Source organism: Talpa occidentalis, unplaced genomic scaffold, assembly GCF_014898055.3.
Source record: "Talpa occidentalis isolate TD23 unplaced genomic scaffold, MPIMG_talOcc4v2.1 talOcc4.11, whole genome shotgun sequence".
NCBI classification, from domain to species: Eukaryota; Metazoa; Chordata; class Mammalia; order Eulipotyphla; family Talpidae; genus Talpa; species Talpa occidentalis.
The window spans coordinates 32,187,789-32,212,919 of NW_023601104.1; the positions used below are offsets into that span (position 1 = coordinate 32,187,789).

The window sequence follows — 25,131 nt, forward strand, 5'->3', positions numbered from 1 at the left end:
GGGGCCATTTCTACAAGCAGTATTCCTACTTGAGGACATCACCACAATCCAGGCACCGCTGGGCCTATGGATTTGCCTCCATGAATGGCATCAAATTCTTACTTTTGTCATTCTTTGGCCAGTTTCCTCTCCTTAGGACACTTAAACTTCCCCAGGTTTTATCTAGTCTGTATTCCTCAGCAAATGACTCTCCAATCCACACCTCTAACCCATTTCTTAAGCTCCACATCTTCAAACTCTTGCTGCCTGTTAACACGCTTCAAAAAAAAAAAAAAAAAAAAAACAAACTAAATCACCTTCCACCTCACTCAAGCATTCTCTCCTTTCTGACTCCCCTATTCTTCAAGTCCTGAGGTAAGTGCATGTCTTCTTGGGTCTCCATCAGCTCTGCTGCAGCTGATCCTGCTGACCGAACCTCCCTTTTGGAAAGGCCCACCCCTGAACATGCCAATTCTCCTCAGCCTTGTCATCTCTTTCCTGGGCATGCCCTTCCTTCTGCCTGCTCCCTCCATGCTGGTGTTCTTGACATTCTTCCCCTAGTGATCTCATCCACCGGCATGATTTCAAGCCACATAAATGCTAACAACTCCCAAATCAGTATTTATAACCCAGACATCAATCCTGAGCTTCAGACTCCTATCTCGCAGCCTGCTGGCTATTGGTATGTGGAGGTGCCACAAGTACTTCAAGCTCAATTTAAAAACAGAATTCATCATTGCCTTTATGACCCGTACCACCCTGTAGCCATGAAAATCGGCGCTTGTCAGTCATCTACCATTCCCTCCCACAGCCGGCCAGTCCTGTTTCTCCCCTCATTATCCGTACTTCAGACTCTTTAGTATCTGGACAAGCACCCCAGCTTCCAAACTACTCTCCTCTACCCCCCTAGCCTCCAGCCTGCCTTCCCATAAACACATCACGCACACTGCTCGTGTGACCTATGGCTCTCCCAGTCCGTGGCATACTCAAAGGTCTTTAACATGGAACACTTACCCACATCGTCTGGCCCTAATCTAGCTCCCAGGCAGGCTGCTTTCCACTTTGTAACCCATAGACCTGTCTCCAATGACCTCTCTGCTTACAATGTGGACCCTCTTCCCTAGTCGACATACCTGGCCCTGGTGCCTTCTAACACGCCACAGTTCACCTGGCTAACACTTTGACTCGGTTTAGACACCTCCATCTCCAGGGAGCCTTCGTGCATTTATCACCACAGTCTCGGCGACGCGTGAACTGTGTCTGTCTTCCCCGTCTAGCCTGTGTGCTCCTTGAGAGCAATATTTACATCGCCTTCTTGTATCCCTGGCTTCTTTTGCTGCCACATAGTTTTACTAAGTAAATCAACAAGTGCCCCTGTCTAGAAGATTCTACCTTAATATCATTTGCATCCATTTCCACTGCAGCTGATCCTGCGCTCTCCCGCAGTGAGTCCTTACATATGGCTGAAGGAAAGCCGCCAAAAGGCAGATCCTCATTACCTTTTATATTGGTCTTCCTGTGGTCCAGAGATGGCACTATAAGGCCAAGTTACCACTATTATCTATACACGGTGAAAACCACTAACCGCAGTCCTGGGTCCATTCTCAGCCTCATACTCGATGTCCAGGCAGATAGTGCTGGCTAATGCTGCTGCCAGAGTCTCCTGGAATGTAACTATGGCTAGATGTCTTCTGCTGTAAAACCCTTTGCCTCCCTGATTACCTCCAGAGTAAACACAGCCTCCACAGAATAGTACTTTGAGGTTCTCTTCAACATCACCCTTCTCTACCGCCGTTTCCTATATAACCCCTTGCTCTCTGACCTCCTGCCTTTGCTCATACTGTAACTTCTACTATGAATTTTGCTGCCTCTACCCACCTGCCCATGTTTTTCCCCTTCTAGTTCAAGTATTACTTCCTCTAAGTCAGTGGATCCCAAAGTGTGGTCCCTGGCCAGCAGCATCAGGATCATCTGAGACTAGAAATACATTTCCTGGGGCAGCACCCAGACCTACTGAGTCAGAAAACTCTGGGGTGGACTCTGGGTTGAGAAAGTATTCCAAGACGCACTTTTTGCCCTGCCCAACCCATTCTGTTCTCTCCTTCCCATAGCCATTAAACTTGGGCACAGCACTCTTGACATTCTGCTTAGCCCACTACCTTTTGTGGCCCTGTCTTGCTCACCCCCTATTCCCACATGAGTTGGCTGAGAAACTAGAGAACAGAACCCACATCCTTACCCAAGTCTGCAGCCTCTGCCACACCTGGCACAGTCTGGCACCATGAGGGTTCACAGTCAGTGTTGGTTGGACCCTGAATCCTTGCTTCAGCTCTCACCAAGGTAATGGAAGTGATTACAGCTGCATTTTCTCAATTTCATTTGAGGACTTCTAACACCATTAACGGCATCCTGGGGATTGGTTTAGACCACAGCCTTGAGCTTCAGGTGAAGAGAATCTTCTCTCTGCTAAATTGCATTGCTGTTTCCATAAAATTCCTACCCCAGGCCTCACTTAGCCCACGTATTTTTTTTTTTTTTTTTTTTTTTTGGTGGGACCCTCGCTGGTGGCCGGGGATTGAACTGGCGCTGTAGAGGCTGCGTTAGCCCACATTTTTGTAGCATAAAGCCACCTGGTTGCTAAAAAGAAAGGGGAAAAAGCAATGATTGGTCACATCCTTCAAAGGAGAAAATGAGTGGGGCTGGTCAAACAGTTGTGTGTGTAGTTGTGGAGGGGGTCTGAGCCTATAAACAGATGGACAGAGAGAAAAAGGTCTCAAAGGAAAATTTCTTTCCAAACCTGTGTTCCAAAGATGCAGTAATAACCATTAGGTCCAGATTTTGAATCAATACCTTTCCAACAGGAAACAAAGTAGAACTGTAAATATTAACAGCTGGAGTGGGGCTCTGCGGGGTTTCAACAAAAAGCCCACGCTGTTGCTATTACCCCTCTTCTTAATTCTTCATTCGGCAAATCAGAGAAACACCTCAGAAATCGAGAAAGACACTCTGATGCAGGAGGAACCATAATGCAGCACAGGTAATTCAGAATACAGGGATCTGCATGAATTAAGATGTTAATAACAGGCATAAGTAATCCCCCAAATGTGAAACACTGGAAATTTCTAAGACCCTTTCTTCAAGAGCTTACATATAAGAAGTGCCAGGATGGATCACTACACTAAGCCCCAAGGGGAATCTAAATAAACTGGAATATGCCCTGCCCAAGTCAGCATTCTACCTTTAGAAGTCACACAAATTATGGGAAAGTTAATAGGGTGTTGTTTGTAAAATGATCCTGTAGTAAGGAGCTCCTGAGTTGAGTCCACGTGACTGGATTTTTTTGCACTTTCTTTACCTACAGTCCTCTAATAAGAGTTGGCATTAAATGATAGAACGCGATAGCTGAACTATCTACTTTAAAATTTCGGGGAGTGAAGGGCAACTAACTCATTACAGCAGTCTCTGGAAATCTGTCTCCATCAATCAGAACGTTCAATGAATCAGAACCTCTGACCACACTAGACACATGTTTGCTAAGTTTAGCTCCACATCAGCAAACACTCAAGCTCAGAATAGTTTGTGAGCTCTCATCTTACCCTTAGACAGTGATTCTTCTAAGACTGTTTTTCCACACAGGCCAAGGCAGGGCAAGGAGCATTCCACGTGTTCTCTCGATGGCCATTGTCAAGACACTGGCTGAAGGTTAAGGGGATCAGTCATGGTAAAAATGTTTAGCCCCATCTCTCCACCGTGGGAACTTGAAATTATCCATATATCACATTTCACCTGTTAAAAGTAGTTTGCAGTGATGGCCTGACATGCTCTATGGTGTTTGAACCACATCCCATATTACTCAGCCATCCAGTCTAGCTCCCCTGAATCTCTAGCTTCTTTCAATTAGATGTGGCCAAGTTCTATAAATAGAGAACAAACTGGTTCTGTCAATCTTATACTCTGGCAGGAAAACATATTTTAAAATTATAAAAATCGCGATGTCCTCATCACTCTAAAATTATTACATAACATGATTTTCTCAGGGACAAGTTTATTCTTATCTCTCCCTACCTTCCAACACTTACAGACTTTCAAACTATGTGATCATATTCAGCAAATTATTAAACATATAGGCCCAAACCACAATTAAGAGCCTGTTATGTGCCAGACACTGTATCACACAAAGAAATGTTCAAGAAGACAAAAAAACCATCTCACATTTTAAATCCCAGATGGACAGTTCACGAAACCTTGTGGCAGCATGAAGGTCACTCTAAACTGCAGCCTTTACTCCAGTATTAGTATTGGGATCACTGTTCTCAACAGGGTCTTTAGCACATATCACTGGATACTTTATCCCACACGTCCCCTACAAGGGGCCGAGACCCCCAGAGAGCTGAGGTCTTGAAAACAGTTGATATTATACATCTGCAGGATGGAGTCCAAAACAGAGTGTGACGAACTCTTAGATTATTCACTATTTATGCCTAATCCAGTGAAAGATCTAAGGCTTCCCACATCCCCTATTAAAAAACAAATCATCATATGGATACTCCAAATTTATAAATCAATCATATTTTAATCATCTGTTTTTTAATACACACAATCAAGTTCAGTCTTTTCTAGTCTGTTTTCCCTAACCATGTGACCTCATATTTTCTAAAACCTTTCATATTTTAAGAAAAATGTGCTCCACCTTCCATTTTGCAACCCCAGAGCCAGTTTTCCTACATTCCTAATCAAAGTGAACAACATCACCTCAAGGAAATACTGATGGAGTCTCAAAAACGTTGAGTCTTAAAGACCTTTAGAATAGCTTTGAAAAAGGTGAGGAGGGAGGGAAAAAAATACCATCAAGCAAGATAACCTCCAACATGCCCTGAATGGCACTTCCTGAATGTTCTAGTCGCTGACCCCTTCCCTCCCAGAGTGGCTCTGACCCAGCACCCGGGGCATTTCATTCCTCTGCTGGCTTTTCAGTGTTTAGAAGGTGGTGCACAAAGGGGCCTGGAATGTGTTTCTGCCGGGGAACCAAAGGGGCTCACAGCTCACACTAGGTCAGAAGCAGTCTGCGTGCTAGGACAGTCCAAGCAACCCGGTGCCCTGTGCCAACTGAGAGCAATGGTGACGACTTGCCGCAGTGAAGGTTAATGACATGCATTACAAAGTGTCTATAAAAACAGAAATAAGGATTTTTATTTGCTGTATTTTCCATGCTTCCTTTGAAAATTTTCCCTGTGGTGATCAGTTTCCCTGGAGTTGACCCACTCGGCCTTGGAGGAGCTACCAACCCTGGAGTTATCACCAGTCACTCAGGGATTCATTGCCTAATGTTTGACATCCCTTCTCACCTCGGCTACTCCTGGTATTACTATTTAAGCAGTGACCTCAGTTTGGCTTTCAGAGCAAAGAGGGGGCATAGTTCTGAGGGCATAAAGTGTGACAACACAGCTGTGACATCCCAAGTAGCAGGAGGGGACTCTAGTGACTAAAGAGTCTCTTCATGGTAATATTACCCACCTATCTCAGTATGTCATCACATTCTGCTGCTGCCATGGCCCACAAAGGGAATTCCTTAAGGATCTCCCTCTTACACACACAAAACCCCCCACAACTTGCAAATTATCCCTACCAGAGCAGGAAACCTTTGCATCATATTGTAGTCTAAAAATTCACACTGGTTTCTTAATGCTCTCTAGCATGAGCTCAGACACTGTATTTTCAATAAAATGCTGCAAAGCAGTTGTTTAGCTAGAAATTAACTAGCGGACCACTGATTTGACTCCTTTCACCCCCACACTACAGCACAAACCAAATCCGCATCTGACCTTTCTTCCCGTGAAGCACATCAGAGTGCAGCGCAGCAAGCGCCTTGAAAAAAAAAATCCAGGACATACAGAAAGGGGACACAAACTCCTGATGTGTAGCAATCAAGCGTGGATGCAGGAAATGCTATTTAAATGACTGACAAGGAATGGCTTGGTGCTCTTCTTCTTCTCTCACTTGGGAAAATCACACAGACCTATGAGCTTCATTTGACTCCTGTTCCGAGAACAAAAAAGTGTATTTGAAAAAATTCTCACTCTGTATTGTCTTTTATATTCCTTACTCCCTCACAATGTATGAAGAGAGAAAAGATTTCTCCATCATCTCCCCACTAACAACAAAAATTAAGGGAACCCTATAAATAAGTCAGGCGCCCAACATAATGGAAATTTCAGCAAACTATAACTAGGTGAACAGGGTAGCAGCTCACATAGAGAGAGTGAGAATCTGTTAGTCAAAGCCTAGTATGAATAATTTAGTGTTCTTCATCAGATGAAAGGCCTTCAATTTCATCTCTGTCTCCCCCAATTGCCATCCAGAATGCTTTGGCCACCTGTAGAAAGATGCAAGTAACAAATTTTAGGCAACACTATGTACACAGCAACATTGTCCTCAATTGCCAAGTCATGGAACCAACCTATGTGCCTTCCAACAGACAATGGATAGAGAGACCATGGAATATTACACAGCTGTTAAAAAGATGAAACAGTGGGTTTTTCTGAAACAAAATGGGTAGAGCTCAAGGTGATGATGTTAAGTGAAATAAGTGCGAAAGACAGATGTTGAATGGTTTGACTTCTCTCGGAATATAAACATCCAGAAAACATATACAGGCAAAATACAGCAGGAATAAATCTTGGACTTAGTGAAAGAATTTAATGATAACCAGAGGGAATAGGAGGGAGGGAGGAGGGACCAGGGGAGGGTGGCAGATGGGGTATTGGCATGGATAGTTGGTGGAGGGTGAGTGAACATGTGTACACATGAAAAAGCAAAAATGTAATCCCAAAATTAAAATTTAAAAAAAAGAAAAAATTTCAGCAACAGCTTCTTTTCAGCTCAGTTCATGTCATATTTTGAATTAAGATCTAGAGTCTACATTGCTCTCCCCCAGCCGTCTGGCAATATATCAAAATCTTTGAATACCCTGACTCAGGATCTCAACTTCTAAAAATTTATACTCAGGATACAATCAGAACTGTAAACAAAGGTGATATGTATGGCTATCCACAACTTAACTTTTTACTGAAGCAAAAAATGCGTGTCCTAAATGTTCAAAAGGAAATCGAATAAAGTAAAAAACACTCATACAATGGAATACCTTAAACCATGTACATTTCCTGCCAAGAACAAACATGTGTTGCATTGGTATTAACAACAAAAAGTAAGTTGCCCGGCCCAACAGTAAGGAAGACAAACATCTAGAGTCGCAATGAAGGTTTCATGTCACTCAACATACATTTGGAAACACTGCATTGACTGCACCAACTATATTAAATACTCAACTAGTTTAAGTTAATATCCAGTGCAAAGCTCACACATTAAGACTACAGAAATAAACAAGGATGACACATAATTCTAGTAGCACTGGGCCTTTTATAGGTTATTTAATAAATACCTGGCAGGTGGCTCACCTTTTCTGCATGAACTTTTCTTTGTTCATGAGGAAGCGTCGCAGCTTTGTCTAGGGGGAAAATAATTGTTTAAGAAATTCATCTAATTAGTACAGGAAATTCTGGAGTATGATTATTTTAACACTCGAAGATGGGAGATGGAGTTCAAAATCATGTTAATGGTGCCGATATTACAGCTGTCAGAAAGTTTAAGTCTTCACATTTTCCAGATAAGAGTGATGTGAGTTATGTGGTAGGTACCTTATAGTTTCCATGTTAATGGGACACATTGAGAGAAACAGAGGGAGGCAAGAGAAGGAGGGAAAGGAAGAGGAAAGAGAAATGGAAAATTTTCCCCAGGGTATTTTTACCCACAAAGGACAGCACAGTTCCCCAGCAGCTAAGTTTCTCAAGACAGCTGAAAGCAGAAGATGGAATCCAATGAGCAGTTACAAAATAAAACCCTACTACATAAAACAGATGAGCATCAGTATGGGAACACATTAGACATAATGGATCTGATTACCTTTCATTTCCTTTAACTTGGAAAATAGTCTTTCAAAATTCTCCAAATCTCCTCCACCAGTAGTAAGACTGGCTAGTTCTTGAATATCCAGATCTAACATGGGATCTGAAAAAAGCATATGTCGCATTGCTTGTCACACATTATGTATGTGCTAAATATACAGCATCCAAAGGCTATCATTTTTAGCTTTGATGAAAGTCACCACTGATCGAGCCCCCAGTGTGTATCAGCTTCACAGCTCAGTGCTTCAACTCTGCTTGGCTGCTAGCAGACCTCACCAATGAACAGTAATTTATCTTTAAAATGTTGTAATGAGACAAGGAATATTATTTTGTTTTTGAGATGAGGAAATTAAAACTGAGCTAAAATGACTAGTAAATGTGACTTTTGACTCAGACTTATGTTTCCAACTCTTTCAGGCCACACTCTCCACTAAGGTATTGATTCAATAATAAATGCTTGACATTTATACCATATTCTATTGTACAACATATATTTTTACATCTATTACTAACAACAATTTGAAAAGGTTAGGACAGATACCACTGTCATGAAGCAATCCAGGTTTAAAATCGAATTCATCTAAAATTACAACTATTGAGAGGTAGAGTTAAGTTCCTACCATATTACAAATTCTTTACTTTTATCTCAGCACGTGGCCTCTTTATCTAAGTTTGCTTTTAATCAAAATTTTTATTCATGCTCCACTGAACATCTACCTCTAGGGTGTCCTCTCTGACCATCCTGGGTTGGTCTCCTTCCTTAGAATTCATTCCATCTTGGTGTTTACAGAACTGTCTTGGCACTGGAATGCCACTTTGTATTGACATTTCTCCTAGTAACATCGGAACTACTACTACAGCAGGAGTTTACTTTGTGTCTGCAGCACAAGACCTTTAATTTACAGGATTCTATTTCTGCAACAATCCTGAGGAAAGATTTGTTACCCACGCAGGTTAAATGACATACTCAAGGCACTCTCACTTCAAGTAGAGGCATCACTTGAACCCAGTTGCCCAGGTCTCCAAGCCCATCCACATTAATTATTATATTACTGGGTTGTAAACACTAAGTTCCTTGAAGAATGATTTTGTGATTTTTGTATGAAGTTCCTCGATCTGGGTTTTCTGATGTTCTCGTATTAGTAGAATGAGGTTACATGCCTTTGGCAAGAACACCACAGAAGTGCTATGGCCTTGGTGCATTATATTGGGTAGGGTGGGGGTCAGTGTTAATACGTCTTATTGCTGGTGTTAACCTAAAGTAGCATCTGTTGGGTTTCTCCAGTATAAAGTTACTATTTTCCCCTTTGTAATAATTAAGTATCTTGGGAAAGATACCTTTAGACCATTCAAATGCCATGCATCTTCTCAAACCTTCTAATTTTAATGTCTATCAGTGGATCTTCCCTATGTAACTATTACTGTGCTGTGAGGATAATGCTGAGTTTTCTATTGCCCTTGAACAGTCCCTCTGTATTTATTCACTGGAATTCTTAAGGAGTAACAGCCCTTTCTTTCCTAGTTAGATTAATATGGATTCATGGATATTTATTTTATTCTATGAATGAGAGCCCAATCAATACTATATTATTTTCCTGATCAAACTGTTCCAGCGTTAGCTACTGGAAGCTCTTTCGGCTTGATTCCTGTGCCCTTTCAGTAAGTCCCTTTTAGCACTTCTATTGTTTGGCATCATGAGATGCTCCAGGTCCATCCTGCATTTTTTCTGCTCCATTCCTGAAATCAATCACTTCTCCAAGTAGCCCTAGTTCCTTTTATTGGGGAACAGTATTCAGAATCCCAGATCTAAGCATTACGTGTGTCCACTGCTATGGAGTGCTGGTGCTTCTAGGCCCTCTCAGTATTTCAAGAGTCAAAAATACATACTACACATGCATACATATAGCTATATTTATTTCTCTATCACTCTACATAGTTAAAAATCATGCTATACACTGATACCCTCAATTCCAGATTAATACCAGAGTTCACCCCAGCCTCCTCTGTTCCTGTCCTTTGCAACTCCCAACAGTGAGAAACCTAGCTATCAACTCTATTTTCTTAAACTGTATACATATGAATATATATAAAATTTCAGAGTTTCTAACCTATAGCCCTTTGAGAACCAAATTTATTAAGTAGAGTTCAATAATTATGTTCAGTTCTCTTTGTTTTTAGCCTAGTGGTATCTGGTCAGTTTTCCCAAGTTACTTAGGTTATAAGCTCTTGTTCCCCCATCCCTCAACGTCCTTCTTCAGTGTGGTGAATGGTTTGTTTTCAAGGCAGAAATATTTGCAGGTTTAAAAAATCAATAAGGAGGATTCAGTTGAGAGAATAAGGCTGAATAAACTAGAGAAAAAAGGTTATGCTATTTTTTCTTACTATGTTCCTATAATCAAATCACTTGAGTTTTCTACTTGAATCATAAAGAAATTTTTTAAAATTTATTACCGCACAGAGAATTTCTGTGGCACAAAGAGACAGCAGTAGTTCCCCAACAAAAGAACATCTACAGTTATTGTCAACTAAGCTCCATGGCCTGCTGGCTTTTGGACAACAGATTCAATTCTGGTTTCAGTTCCAGGACCTTCTTGTTAGATGCCCTTGGGCAAGTTATTAAATTGCTCTGGGCCTTAGTTTCATGTCTGTAAAATAGCTTCTCTGCCAAACTTCATTACCAAATGAAAAAGTGGACTTAAAGGTCGTTAAAGGACTTATAAAATTGTATTATTCTTATCACCATCAATTCTGACTACTGTTAAATACTATGAAAAACTGTGGAATATGGAGATTTAAAGCTGTTTCACCACCTGGTTCTGTCTGTTTTAACTAAGATGATCTGAAGCAAGATCCTGCCAAGAGGATCAGAGAGAAAACCCAAACTTGTTATGTATTTATTCTTCTTTTTCCTGACAGCCATCCACATGGCTCATATTCATTTGGGGCACACTATTTTCTTCCCTCACCCATGTATAAAGTCAATTTTCCTGTCCATGATTTATATCCTGATGCCTACTCCAAGTAGCACAGAGTTGTCCCTCGGCAGTCAAAGGAGGAACTTACCCACAGTACTATCAACCTGAGTGTCTGTTGTATTAGATGCACCTCCTTGATGATCCAAGAGGGATTCAGTCCTATCTGCTGCTGGCAAACAAGGCTGCTGTTGAAGAAAATACACACAAGCAATAATTTAACAGTAGGCTATTTCAGAACTAAATCCAAGAAGGCTGACACTTTCACTCCCTGGTTGGCTTTAGAGAAGCAGTAACAGGGACTAGAGACAAGGGGAGAGAGAGAAGGATCAATGCCACATTGAAAAATAAAAGGCTAACAATTCACTGACTCAAGAATACTCTCCCTTGCGAAAATTTGAAAGAGCTGTGATTTTACTATTAAAACAAATAGTTTGTGGTTGGTTTAAGATCCATGTTTTATTAAAATGTGAAAATGAATACAACTGTATCACAACAGTTCAGAGAAAAAGCTGCCTGGAAAGACAGTGTGTCTCTGTACAATTTGCTTGGTTCCAGCATGCTGATCAAGGTAAACTTGGACCAAAGTCAGTGAGGCTAGAAGGTTGATGTGAACCCACTCAGCTTATTTTTGTACTTCAGATTTGTACAGGGCATTGTACACCAGAAATACCGAAAAGAACCATCAACTGGATCTGGAGGCAAGTTTAAACCTCAAGGAAATTCTAGCATTTTTTTAAAACCACTCTAGCAAAAAAAAAAAAAAAAAAAAAAAAAACCACACAAAAAACCATGGAATAGACCAAATGGCAAGCATCCTAAAAGAGCTTCCTGCTTTAGTGCTAAACTAGCCTTTTCTCAATGGGTACCAGGCTGTTGGGTTTTTTTCCTCTTCACATTTTATTGATTGCCACTAGTTTACAGGACTATGTAATTCTGAGAATACAATTTACACTTCATGTATACATGACTCACTCACCCTCCAAGTCTTCAGTGCCACAACCCTGTCACTTTCCCTTTCTACCCCCTTCCTCTCCTCCTCCTCCCATGCTCTCTGGTAAACAGCTTATTTTTTATAGACCCCAGACACTATTCCTGGTGCTTTCCCAGTTTGTTTTCTTTAATTATTTATATTCCAAAAATGAGTGAAACCATCTGGCAACTACCCTTCACTTTCTTATTTCACTTAACACAGTCACCTCAAGATCCATTCATTTTGTTCCAAGAGGTACTGTTTCATCTTTTTAAATAGCTGAGTAGTATTCCATTGAATATATAGTCCATAATTTCTTTATCAGCTGTCAATGGGTATTTTAGATTTTAGATTGGCTCCACAACTTCACTATTGTGACTAATATTGCTTTGACCATAGGAGTACATAAATCTTTTCATATTAGTGTTTTCATATTCTTTAGACAAATACCTAGTAGTGATAGTGCTAGATCACATCAATACACAAAAGTCGGTTGCATTTCTATATGCAATGAACTGCCTGGGACTAAACCTAGCAAAGAAGATGAAGGAGCTATACACTGAAAACTATAAACACTGTCAAAAGATATAAAAGAAGATACCAAAAAAAAAAAATGGAAAGACAGCCCATGTTCATGGATTATAAGAAAAACAGTTTTTAGAATGGCTATATTACCTGAAGCGATTTACAGATTCAGTGTATGAGCTATCAAAATCCTGATGACATTCTTCAAGGAAATAGAACAACTGTAAAATTTCTATGGAAACACAAAAGACCCTAGACAGCCAAAGCAATCCTGAGGGAAAGGAGGAAAGATGGAGGTATCACATTTGCTATACTATACAGGGATAGTAATTAAAACATTATGGTATTGGAATAAAAATGGAACATAAAGTGAAGAACCCAGAAGTAAAACTACCCAAACACCGCCAGTTAATCTTTGACAAAAGAAGCCACAGTAATAAAGAAAAGCTTCTAACAAATGGTGTTGGGGAACTTGCTTCATATAAAACAAAATGAAACTAGATCCTTACTTGACTCCAGACATAAAATCTAAATCAATTTGGATTAAAGACTTGGACATAAGACCTGAAACCATAAAATACATTAAAGAAATCATAGAAGACACTCCTGGACATCAACCACAGAGATGTGTCTAGGGATATAACTCCAATGGCAAGGGAAGTAAAAACAAAATTAAACAAGGGGGAACTACATCAAACTAAAAAGCTTTTGTATCACAAAATAAACCACCACAAAAACAAAAAAGCAACCTATAGTGGCAGAAGATATCTGCACATCACACATTCTACGAGGAGTTAATTTCCAAAACACATAAAGAAAGAAACAAAAAAAAACACCTCACTCTAAAAAAAAAAAAAAAAAAAAAAAAAGACTTAGACATTTCTCAAGACATGCAGATTGCCTGCAGGTACATGGGGGAGGGAAAGCTCAGTATCACCTATAATAAGAAAAATGCAAATTAAAACACAGTGAGATATCACCTCACCTCTGTGAGAATGGCCTAAATCAAAAAGACTGGAAGCAATTTTGGCAAGGATGTGGAGAAAAAGGAAGATTCCTTGTTGGTGGGCAAACAGTTTGGTGCAACCTCTATGGAAAACAGTATGGAGTTTCCTTTAAAAAAAAATAAAAATAGAAATACCATATGATCCAGCAATATCACTGCTAGGTCTTTGCCCAAAGAATATGAAAACACTAATATGAAAAGATTTATGCACTCCTATGGTCATAACAACAGTAACAATAGTCAAGTCATGGACCCAACCTAAAATACCCACTGACAGATGAATGAATAAAGAAATTATGGAATATATACTCAATGGAATACTATGCAGCTACTTAAAAAGATGAAACAGTGCCTCTTGGGAAAAAATGGGTGGATCTTGAAGTGATACGTGTTTGGAAGCTTTCCCTCGTTTTCAATTTTTTTGAAGCATTTAAAGATAGGTATTAGACACTCTTGAAAGTTTGGGTGGAATTCACTAGTGAAGCCATCTGGTCCTGAGCTTTCATTTTTGGGGCACTTTTGATTACACTTGTGATTTTCGTGTATGTGTTTGGTCTATTTAATCTATTTCATCCTGGTCAGTGCTAAAAGGTTGTATGATTATAAAAGTCTGTCCATTTATTCTAGATTGTCCAGTTTGTACACATATAGATGCTCATAGTAGTCTCTTAGGAACCTCTCTATTTCTGTGGCATCTGTTTTAATTTTACCTCTATTCCAATAAGTCCATCTGATCCATGGGTTCATTGAAGGGCATTATTTCCTTGTCTAATTTTTGTTTGATGATACATGGTGTAAAGAATGTATTGTGCTTTCCCACTAATATTGTGTTGCTATCAATGTGTTATTTTAGTTCTGTTAATAGTTGTAAAAAAACTAGTAACAACAAACATTGGCGAGGTTGTGGAGAAAAAGGAATTCTCCTGCATTGCTGGTGGGAGTGCAAACTGGTCCAACCACCATGGAGAGCTGTGTGGAGATTTCTTGACCAACTAAACATAGAGCTTCCATATGATCCAGCAATTCCACTCCTAGGTATTTACCCAAAGGACACAGAAACATCAATTCCAAAGGACACCTGCACCCCTATGTTTATGGCAGCACTATTTACAATAGCTAAGCTATGGAAACAGCCCAAATGCCCAAAAATAGATGACTGGATCAAGAAGATGTGGTACATATACACAATGGAATATTACTCAGCAATCAAAAAATATAAACACATGCAGTTTGCAGCGACATGGATGAAGCTAGAAGGGATCACGCTTAGCGAAATAAGTCAGAAAGAAAAAGAAAAATACCGGATGGTCTCACTCATAGCAGGAATTTAGAAAACCTAAATAAGGGACCAGGAAAAAGACTAATTAATACAAAGTAAAAATCAAAATCAACAAATCAACAAGCAACTATGGATCAGAGACACACTGAGGGGGAAGGAGGAGGCGGAGAGAGGAAGGATTAGGGTCAAAATAAGGGGGAGTGCAATTGTATGGGGAATATAACCAAAATGAAAATATATACATTGTGCAAAAATGAAAAATGATGCTAAGAATTATATATTTTATATATTAAAAAAAATAGTTGTTCTCTGTATGGTAAAACTGTTGGGTATGTAAATATTTATACAATTATATTTTCTAGATGAATTGTCCCCTTCATCATTATGTAGTGCTCTCCTTTGTCCCTAATTACCATTTTTTTTGGCTGAAGGCTAATTTATCAGGTATCAGAATAGTAGTTTCTGTTTTTTCTATTATTGGTTTGAAATATTCAAGTCTTTCACTTTAAGTCTGTATTTGTCTTTAGATGTGAAGAGTCTTGAATACAATATCTGGGTCATTCTATGTCTTAATTGATGAATTCAGACCATTCACTTTTAAGGTGATTAGTGCTAGATGAATCTTGTTACTGCCATTTTTTCTTTTCGTTGTTTCATCTTTCTGTGGGTTTTTTTTTCAGTCCTTATGTTTCTATCTGCTTTTTCATTTGGATGGCTTTCCCAGGTTCTTCTCTCATATTATTCATTTATTCTTTTAAGCGTCTCTATTCCAGATTTTTGTTTTGTGGTTACCATGAGTATTGCATCAAACATTCTGTATCTAAAATTGTCTGTTTTATGCTGGTATCAACTTGTAATCATTTGAGTATACAAATTCTGTCCTTTCCTTCCTCCCCTTTAATGTTCCGATGTCTCAAATTATTCTTGTTTGTAACTCTGATGTCATGTTACTACTTATCACCTTGCTCAAGGTTTGTGTGTTTTTTTTTTTTTTTCTTTCATGTGCAAGAACTCAACATTTCTTGTAGGAAAGTCCGATGGTAGAAAACCCCATTAGCTTTTGTCTGAGAAAGCCTTTATTTTGCCATCACATTTGAACGATGATTTTGCAGAATAGAGTATTCTTGGCTGGCAGATTTTACCTTTTAGAATTGTAAATATGTTATTCCACATTCTTCTAGCCTTGAGTGTATCTGCTGAGAAACCCGATAAAAGTCTGACTGAGGTGCCTATGTATGCTACATTTTTCCCCCCAACAGCCTGTAATATTTTTCTTTATTGTTGACTTTTGATAACTAAACAATGATGTAGCTTGGTGATGACCATTTGCATTTAGAAATCTGGGTGTTCTTTTAGCTCCCAGGACATCAATATGTTTAATTCTTTCCTAAGTTCTAAGCTATCATGTCTTTGAATGGTGTCTCTGCTCCCTTCGCTCTTGCCCTCACGTTCACTCACGTTCTCTCGCTCTCCTTTCTGGAAAACCATTATACCCTCATGCTTCCTCTTCTAATGCAGTCTCTATTTTTGTAGAGGTTCATTTTTTCTAAATCTTCTTTCACCTGGGTCACTGGGACATTTCTATCTTCAACTGACAATTTCTTTCTTCTGTAAGCTTATGCTTATTTACTATGCTTTCCATGTCTGGCCTCATTTCATTCAGCATCTCTTTTTGTGTATGTGTTGTTTATTTTAAATATCTTCAATCTCTTCAGTGAAGGACTCTTTGTTCCTGGATCTCTTTGCTAATATCCTGCACCTGCCTTCCTATGTGATTGAACTACTAGAACTCATTTTGAGTTTTTAAAATATTGTTATTCTAACATCTTTGTTAGGTCCTAGAATTCTGTGACCTTTATGTAGATCTCTGGATTTCTATCCTCTTCAGCTTTTCCATCTTGTGTTCAGATGTTCTTGCCTCCTAGGCATGTGTGTTGCCTTATTGCTTTCTACCACTTGGGGCACTGTGGCTGTAATTTTGTTTATGTTCTTTGTTTAACTTGGCAGCAGGTGAGGGAGAGAAGGAATGCTGGAATCCAAAGAGTTGGTATTAGTTTTGATGGGGAGCGAGGGTTATTCCAGACAGAGAGGCTTATACTGCTGCTTATTCCCTTGCTTTGCAAAGCAAATCCTATTCAGTGCTTCATGAACCCCAAATCCCAACGCCCTGCCTCTAAGCCTCTCCTCTCTGTGTGCAGCATACAGCCAGTCTCTCAGCTCTATCAGCAAGGAGATGGGAGGGGTCTCTGCTGCCCTCCCTACAGGCAGTTAGGCGTTTTGCAAGGGAATCAACAGTCCCAGGACCCATGCACAAGCTAGTTTGCACTCCCCATCCCTGAGGAAAAAAAATTCCCCGCATACAGTCTATGTACCAGCTCAGCCTGTGCCAGGTCCCCTGCGTGTTAGCCTGACTGCTATAATTGCTGCACTAATCACATCTCCCTTATGGTCTCCAACCCAAAAAGGAGTCACCAACCTTAGAGGTATATACTCAAGTCCCTGTTGCTGAGAAATAACTGGTGAACTTTCCTGAGAGCAAAATTTAGTTTTCCTATAGTTGTATTTAGGGGAGAGGCTTAGCAAAACCTCCCTATTCTGCAATGTTGTAGGTAAAGTGAAAAGGAGGGTTTAGATTTTCCTTTTATCTACTTTTAATATTCTCTACCAGATCTTAAAAGGAAAAAATGATAAATGGTGTAAAAAGGAGAGATTAAAGCCAAACCAAAGAAAATTGTTACCTCTGAGTGACAGTTCTCTGCTGACGCAATGCTATGGTTTGCCCCAGTCAGTGAGCTGAGAAGGTTAAAGCCTTGGTTCCTATCTGAAAATTTTTCTAAAATTAAATTGCTTACTGATTTTTTAATTTATATTTTAAATTGCTGAAATGACTATGAAAAAATAATGGCTATTTCATCATCACAGTAAGTCTTAACTGTAAGAAACAGTTACTATTCAATTATCATACTGCCTCAATTCTTAAAAATCGTAAAATATTAGACCAAGTCAAATACAATGACAAGACTACAACAATAAACAAAAGGGTGCTCAGCAGTTTTGTTTGCATAAATTAACACTGATTTTTATAGTCACTATGAACTAATATTCTGTCTTAAACAATCAAAAACATTTTGAAAATTCAACACTACTACTTTATTATCAGGTAAAAAGGATCATGCATGCCCTAATTGTTATATAAATGGGTCATCTGCAGTTAAGGTGCCCAATACTCTTGATATTTCTATTCACAATAAAGGACAAACCTGAAACAGAATATCTAGAACTAAGGAAAGTACAAACACCAGCCCTGATCCAACGGTGTCTACCAAGTCACCAGGCACTTACGTATAACCACCCCAGTATTCAGGAAACTGACCTCAGATTGAGGCTGAAACTCTGGGACTTTAGAGGTCAAGTAACCTGAACTTTGAGCAAGCACTTCAGAAAATTCTTAGGACCAGGGAAATTGGAAAACAGAACACTGCATGTTGTCAGACCAAAAGATTCTGTTTTAAATGCCTCATTCTTTGCAGTGGTTGCCCCCAAAGCAGGGACATGGGATGGACAGAAGTTACAGAGAACCATACTGTATACTACAAGCCTCTGTATACCTTTGATTTTTGATCCCTGCTCAAGTGTTTCTCTAGTAAGAGATTTTATGATTATATGCTATGCATATTTTACGCAATTAAAAATTTGGGTAAAAGTGGATAAACTGAAAACCTCAATTCTAAAAGTGGATAAAATTGTGAAAAAAATCAGAATAGTGAAAGAGAACTGGCTAGTAATGAGAAAGCCTGGATTTTATTCCTGACTCTGGTTACCAATAATCTTAGAAAATTAATCCTCCTTTCTGTGCGTCAATTTTCTGATTGGTTAAATTTGTGATTTCATGAAGTAAAAAGGAATTCTTTGGCATCTTGACAGTAAATGAATTAGCTGGGTTGAAGTATTTTTAAAAATCACTTAATAGAAAAATAAGAACCTTAAATTTCAGAATCTTAACATTCATAGATGACTATGAGTTTATGATGAGGTTTCAAGCTGATCAACTAAGTTGTAAAGACTTTTGCTCAATATTGTAACAGTGGAGAATTTAGTCAACTAGTAAGCAAGTTTGTTTACTATTGCTTATATGTTCAGAAGTTAGAAACAAATTACACCATCAAAAAAATTTCATTTTTGTTTACCTAAGGCAGATGACTTGTACATTTATGTTCCTGAAAAAGCTTAAATGATTATATTGCACACCCATGATTTTAAAGAAACTCGGTTGTACCCAGTTCAATGTTCAGCAAAATTTTGCCCATGGTCACCCACTGCGAAACTATTCCCTTCACAGAAAAGGATTAATCTTTCCATGTTTGCCAGATTTTTCTCCCCAGGATTTAGGACATGGAAATGTCATTCCTATCGGAGGATTTATTCTTTCAGTAGGTAGTTGTTGAAATTGGCTTTCGCATATCTGGTTTTATGGATGCCACAAAACACTAGACTAGGAAGGAATAAATCAATCAACCCACTCAACTGATTCTTCCGGAATTTCAGAACTGCAGAAAGGGGAAATTAAGTGATACAAAATAAATTACTACGGAAGGCGTAAGTATATCAAGCTCTGGTCCTAAAAACATCTAGTGCAGTTTTGGTTAATTAATAAGTTAGCACCAGTGGAAAAGATAAAAATGATAGTATCATGAAAAAACTCTAGTGGTACCAGTGAGCAGCATAGTATTCTAGAACCTAGCAAGTGTATGAAACAAAACTATAGGCTACAGAATAACATGAAAGAGAAAAGTGTCACCTTGGGGATAAGCTTTTATGTATTTATACATCTGTGATAAGTTATAAGAAAAGTTGAAATATATGAAAACATTTTGGATACTTCTTTACAAACTAAAGGCATGTGCTAATATAGAAACAAAATACAGTATTTTTTCCCCTTCTAGTTTTCCTGCTCTTCTCCTACTTCTGGTAGTAACAGGATAAGCATATGAATCTTAAGACAGATCAAGGGATGGATCTGAATCCAGTTCTACTACTTACTGTGTGATCTTATACAGGTTATGGCCCCTCTTTACCACAGTTTCTTCAGTAGCTTTACAGAGCTCTGTAAAGGTTAATACTAAAAGCTAACATTTACTGGATGCCAAATATGTGCCTGGTAACATTCTAAGCACTGAACACACAATGCTTCTTTTATCCTCACAGCAACCAAAGTATGACTTCTACACATACACAGAAATCAACATAGAGCTTATCTTCTTTTACAAACAATTTATTTTACTATTCTCCTTTACACAGCAAACAAAAACTCAGATTGTCCAAAGTCACATAACTGGAACCTGAATGCTGTGAATCTAAATTCCATACTTTGTCCATTAAGCCCAGAGGTAATATGTACAGTTCAGTCAATGCTTAATATACAAACACTGGCTATGACACAAACTTGGGTCAAATGCAAAAAGATGTCTTTTTATTCACATATAGCTCCACTTTGTCACTAATCCTTCTTAATAGCGCTGACTTAGACTGATTAAATGACACTAAACAGGTCAGAACTGAAACATTAATCACATGCCACTATTAACTGATCCCAGTCTCGTAAATCCTGAGGGCACTGGTCCCCAAAAGTAGTGGCAGAAAGGCAGCTAGGCCCCGCTGTTCTTCAATGTCCCTCAAGTACATGTAGACAAGGGTTTCTCAGTCTCAGTGCTATGGACAGATAAGGCTAGATAAATCTTTGCTGTGTATGGGACAGGGCAGGGGCAATGGAGGGTGGGTGTTTAGGAGATGGCCCTGTGCATTCTGCCATCTACCTAGCCTCTATCTACCCAATGCCTCCAGCACTGCACAATATCCTCTGGGAGACAAAAGCCAGAAGTGCTAATGGCCAGGGGAGGTGCCAGAGTGGCCAGACACCTCATAACCTTCTATGAGACACCACCAGTGCCTGCCCTCACTGGTGAGATGCCACACCCATGCCAGGGGAGGTGACAGAGTGGTCTGGAGCCCCATGACATCCACAAAACTTCACTACAGCCACCCACAGTGGTGAGACCCCTGACCATGGAGAAGGGAGGAGGCATGCCCAGAGGAAGCCCCACCTACAGCAGCTGGGTCCTCAAGCAAGTAATGGGGACAAGGAAAAACCCGACAACACCTACCAGAGTCCTCAAGGAAACAGTACAACACAGAGAGAGAAAAATCTCCAGAACCCAATATTTAAGACATGAAAGATATGTTCTTCCAATTAGATACAAAGCATAAAGTTGCAATGATAAAGAAATTCAAAGAAATGAAAGAAAACTCAGAAAAACAAATGAATGTCCTTTGAAATAAAATCAATGAACTTAAGATAGGAAATGAACCTCTAAATAAGTGGACAACGGGGTTTTAAGGATATAAAAAGAAATACAGGAGATGAAAAACTCAGGAGAAATGGAAGTAGACTAGATCAAATAGAAAAGCAAGTCAGTGTACTCAAAGATGCAAATGTACAAAGAATCGGGGTAGAGAAGAAAAGAAACTAGTAAGAAAAGAAACACTTTGAAAAGATCTGCAAAGAAATAACTCATACAAAACAAATGACTCGCTCAAAAAATGAGAACTAAACAGTTCTCCAGAGACAGACTGCAAAGAGGCACATGAAAAAACTGTTCATCATTACTTATCATTATGGAAATGCAAATGAAAACTAGGATGAAATACCACCTCACACCTGCAAGAATGGGGCATATCCAAAAGGTCAGAAACAACAGGCACAAGGAGGATGTGGAGGAAAGGGAACGCCCCTCCACTGCTGGTGGGAATACAGATTGGCCCAGCCCTGTAAGGAGGTGTCTCAAAACATTCAGAATGGACCTGTCATATGACCCAGTAATTTCACTGCGAGGCACCTAACTAAAAAATTAAAAAACACTCATTTGAAAGGAAACTTGCACTCTTATGTTTATTGCAGTGTTATTTACTATAGCTGAATTATGGAATCAACTGAAACGCCCCCAAACAGATAAGTGGATCAAGAAGATGTGGTATAGATACACAATGGAATACTACTCAGTTTATCAAAAAGATAAACTCATGCCATATGGCAATATTGACGGAGCTGGAAGGGATAATGCTAAATGAAATAAATCAGGAGGAGAGAGAAATACCAGAGGGTAACACTAATATGATGAATATAGAGTAACTAAACTAAGTCAAATAAAGACAAACTTAAAACTAATCCTTGAAAGCTGACTGCAGGTCTGAAGCTTCCAGAGGGCGGAGGAGGTAAGCATGGGGGTGAGAGAAAGAGGGAAGGAAGCACAATGGACTATGGTGGTGGACTAGGGGGGATTTGGTGGTGGGTGCACTATGGCAGCAATATCTGATGGGGGTATCAAATGTTACCTTAAAAATAAATTTAAATAAATAAAAAACAGCTGCTGATACAGAGTTAATAACCTGGACAGGAATATGTCTCAAGTTTTAAGTCATTTCTTGAAAAGACTTTCAATGAAGAGTAAAAATACTTACCATCTCTACCTCCTATTAGAATTCAAAATACCCTCCTCTTACTCCTGGGAAACTTCTCTGGATGAATTTAGCTCATAATCTTTAGCTGCCTCAGTGACATTTCCCTTTGTTGTCCTTACTGTCCAATTAGCCCTTTAAAGAACATGCTAGAATTAATAACTATCTGGAGTCTGTCACCCTCAACTGTATTTTAAACTCCTTGCAGATATAGACAAGCACTAATGGTTCCTGCCTTCCACAGCTCCTACTACTGAGTGTACAAGGGACATGCTGATACATTCACTGACAGTCTATTACAACTGTCAGACAGAAGCTGTAAACATTAAACAGATGATGCTACTTCAAATTTATATATACTGCTCACAATGTTAAGAATTTTCATGACTGCACCCCCAAAATGCTATAGATTACCTGTTACATATTTTGTGTGTTCATATTTCAGCTTTCATTCCTTTAAAGCAACAATTATTTGGTATCATCTAAAGAAGTTCAAACTGCCTCATATTTTAAGTTTTCTTAATTATTCATATCCTCTCCTCACAAAATACTTTCACCCATAAGATAAAATCATAATCATAACTAAGATATTTCAATTTACACAGGTGTACCTATTTTTAATATTTTTAAATCAATCATACTATTTGCATGAAAAACTATTTAAACAAGTACTCCATCAGAAATCACTAATTATTACAGAAATAAACTGCCACTTTTATATCATATTTCACTTCTATCTGACAAATTGAAATGTTTTGAAATCAGGAAAGAATTACAAAAATTGATTACTTTTACTAAAATTACTACTTGAAAAGGGCAAAAGTTTTAAGTAACAGTATTAAAAACTGTGCTTACAGAGAGACTTCTGCATCAAATCTGGCCACATGACTGGCTTTGCATTCAGGAGTCTATGCTCTACCTATGACACCCAAGTCACCTGCTCACAAGTCAACAGCTTCTGCTAACACTTGAACATTTAATGCACATGACCACAAAGTAATCAGACTATATGTCTTCTTTCTCCTGCATGCAAACTATATATTCACTGTGGAAAACAGAAGTAAAAATGAAAATGAAATCACTGAACAAAGATGCCAATGAATACTCTGGTATATATCCTTTTTTTTTTTTAATGTATTTACACATAAATTCTTAATAAACTGAACATGAGAACGAGCATTATCTTCCAAAGTTGAAAAAGAAGGTTTTACACGAACTCTGATAATGGTTCTGCTGTTAAGTCCTTCCTCCAGAGCCTGAAGCATACTCTTAAAAATCCTCAAAGGAATGTTTAAGATCAAGTCAAAAATCATTCAGAACTAAGTGTTAGGAATAATGACAGCAATGAAACAGTTTTTCCCACTGAAGAAAAAGATGGTTTTTCTTGTGTGGTTCATAAGTAACTCTAAAAATAATTCCAAAAATGTTTTTGCAAGGTGGTCACAGAAGGTGGTCTTCAATGCCTCCACAGTAACTAATTCAAAGAGATTGCCCATCATTCATATGCTTATGGATAATCCAGGGGTGATTTTTTAAAAGAAAGTCTCACTATTTTATTTATACATTTACTCTCTATCTCTGATTTTTCATAACTCCCACTTCCCTTTGCTCTTAACAACACAATCTCCTCCACAAAATTAAGCCTGTGTGTGTGTCATTTACACAATATTAGAAGTGCTGGGATAAAAAGCAACTCGTGGTGCCTCACTGAATTGAGTTCCACAAACTCCAATATTATAATTCTACTCTATCCTAGAGATTAGGAAACTTGGGGTCCAAGTCTTTTCCCCATACACAGGTGGAAACATCCCACAAACACCCTCTTCATTAACAGTTCCTTCCTCTGACTAGGCTGATGTTGTATTTTCTGTAATATTGGACTTTTTATTTAATCATCCTTTTTTTCTCTCTCTCTCAAATTTTATATTACAGGCTAAAACAATCTACTTTATCAGGAGAGTGGTCTGCTCAGTTAACAGGTAGCCTGATAGATCTCGTGTTTTTAATACTTATTTCTTTCCACTTCTCTATATATCAGTTGTAAATGATTCCTTAAGATGGAATCTGGTATCTTATTATCAAGTAAATTCGGGGGGACATACATTTGTAGATGTTCAACTCGCTTCATTTATAATGAGAAAACTACCATATAAAAAAACTCTCATTTCTACTATGAAAATTCCACTTAATCCTTACCTACCTGCAACACTGAGTTTATACTATAACAGATAAACTAAAAAATAAACTCTCTGGATTTCTGAAATCCAGTCTCTACAATTATTGCTTATACTGGGGAATCAATGTCACAAATCTACCATTTGCTTTGTCCAACTGAGTCAGGGCAAGTTAGGATAATCAGGTAGCTTTAGGGACAGTGTAGGTAGGGACTTCAGGGGAGTTAAAGAAGCTCCAGAGATTAGGGCAACAAGAGGAATAAGGGAAGACCCAGAGATCAGGGCAACAAGGACATTCTGGATGAAGGAAGATAAAAGACAAGGGGTGTGATGTAGGAAGATCCCAAATACAGTAGCAGACTGAGACCACAGAAAACTAACCATCACAGAGAGACTAATGGAACTTTAGAATAATAACGAAAGGAAGTATATATTCCTGAAGCAAGACTCCATAACAGCTTTCTTTGCCTCTCCCAGGTACTTTATATCTGGGAGCCTTTGATCTTTGTCCTTTTTCCCTAAATAAACCTTTCTTTACTCTCTGAGACAAAGCTTGCTTCTCTCTGCATACTTATCTGAAAAGTCTTACGTGAATTCGTTGTTACAGCTCTACCAGACAAGAACTTGTGGGGATCACCAGAGTGAAAAGAGGCAGCAACAGCAGCTGTGTTGACAGTAAAACCGCACACTGGCATCACAATCCCACCTCTGTCACCAACTAGAAATATCACAAAATTTCTGTTTCTTGCC

General features: G+C 38.8%; 1 protein-coding gene across 4 annotated transcripts in view; it reads right to left on the reverse strand.

Annotated features, from left to right (window-relative positions):
• Window positions 1-25,131, reverse strand: part of AAGAB (alpha and gamma adaptin binding protein) — a 61,471-nt gene that overhangs the window by 8,622 nt on the left and 27,718 nt on the right. The window contains exons 6-11 of one of the 4 annotated variants that reach the window (XR_008549312.1): window positions 17,434-17,516; window positions 11,004-11,100; window positions 7,939-8,043; window positions 7,434-7,483; window positions 3,766-6,352; window positions 2,219-3,675 (exon numbers count right to left, since the gene is read on the reverse strand). Coding sequence is in view for 1 of the 4 variants with exons in the window: in XM_037502777.2 (XP_037358674.1) it covers window positions 6,275-6,352; window positions 7,434-7,483; window positions 7,939-8,043; window positions 11,004-11,100; window positions 17,434-17,516 (413 nt within the window). In the remaining 3 variants the exon portion in view is untranslated. Of the gene's footprint in view, window positions 1-269; window positions 6,353-7,433; window positions 7,484-7,938; window positions 8,044-11,003; window positions 11,101-17,433; window positions 17,517-25,131 lie in introns of those variants that run through there. The other 3 variants (XR_008549311.1, XR_008549309.1, XM_037502777.2) reach the window with 3 other exon arrangements.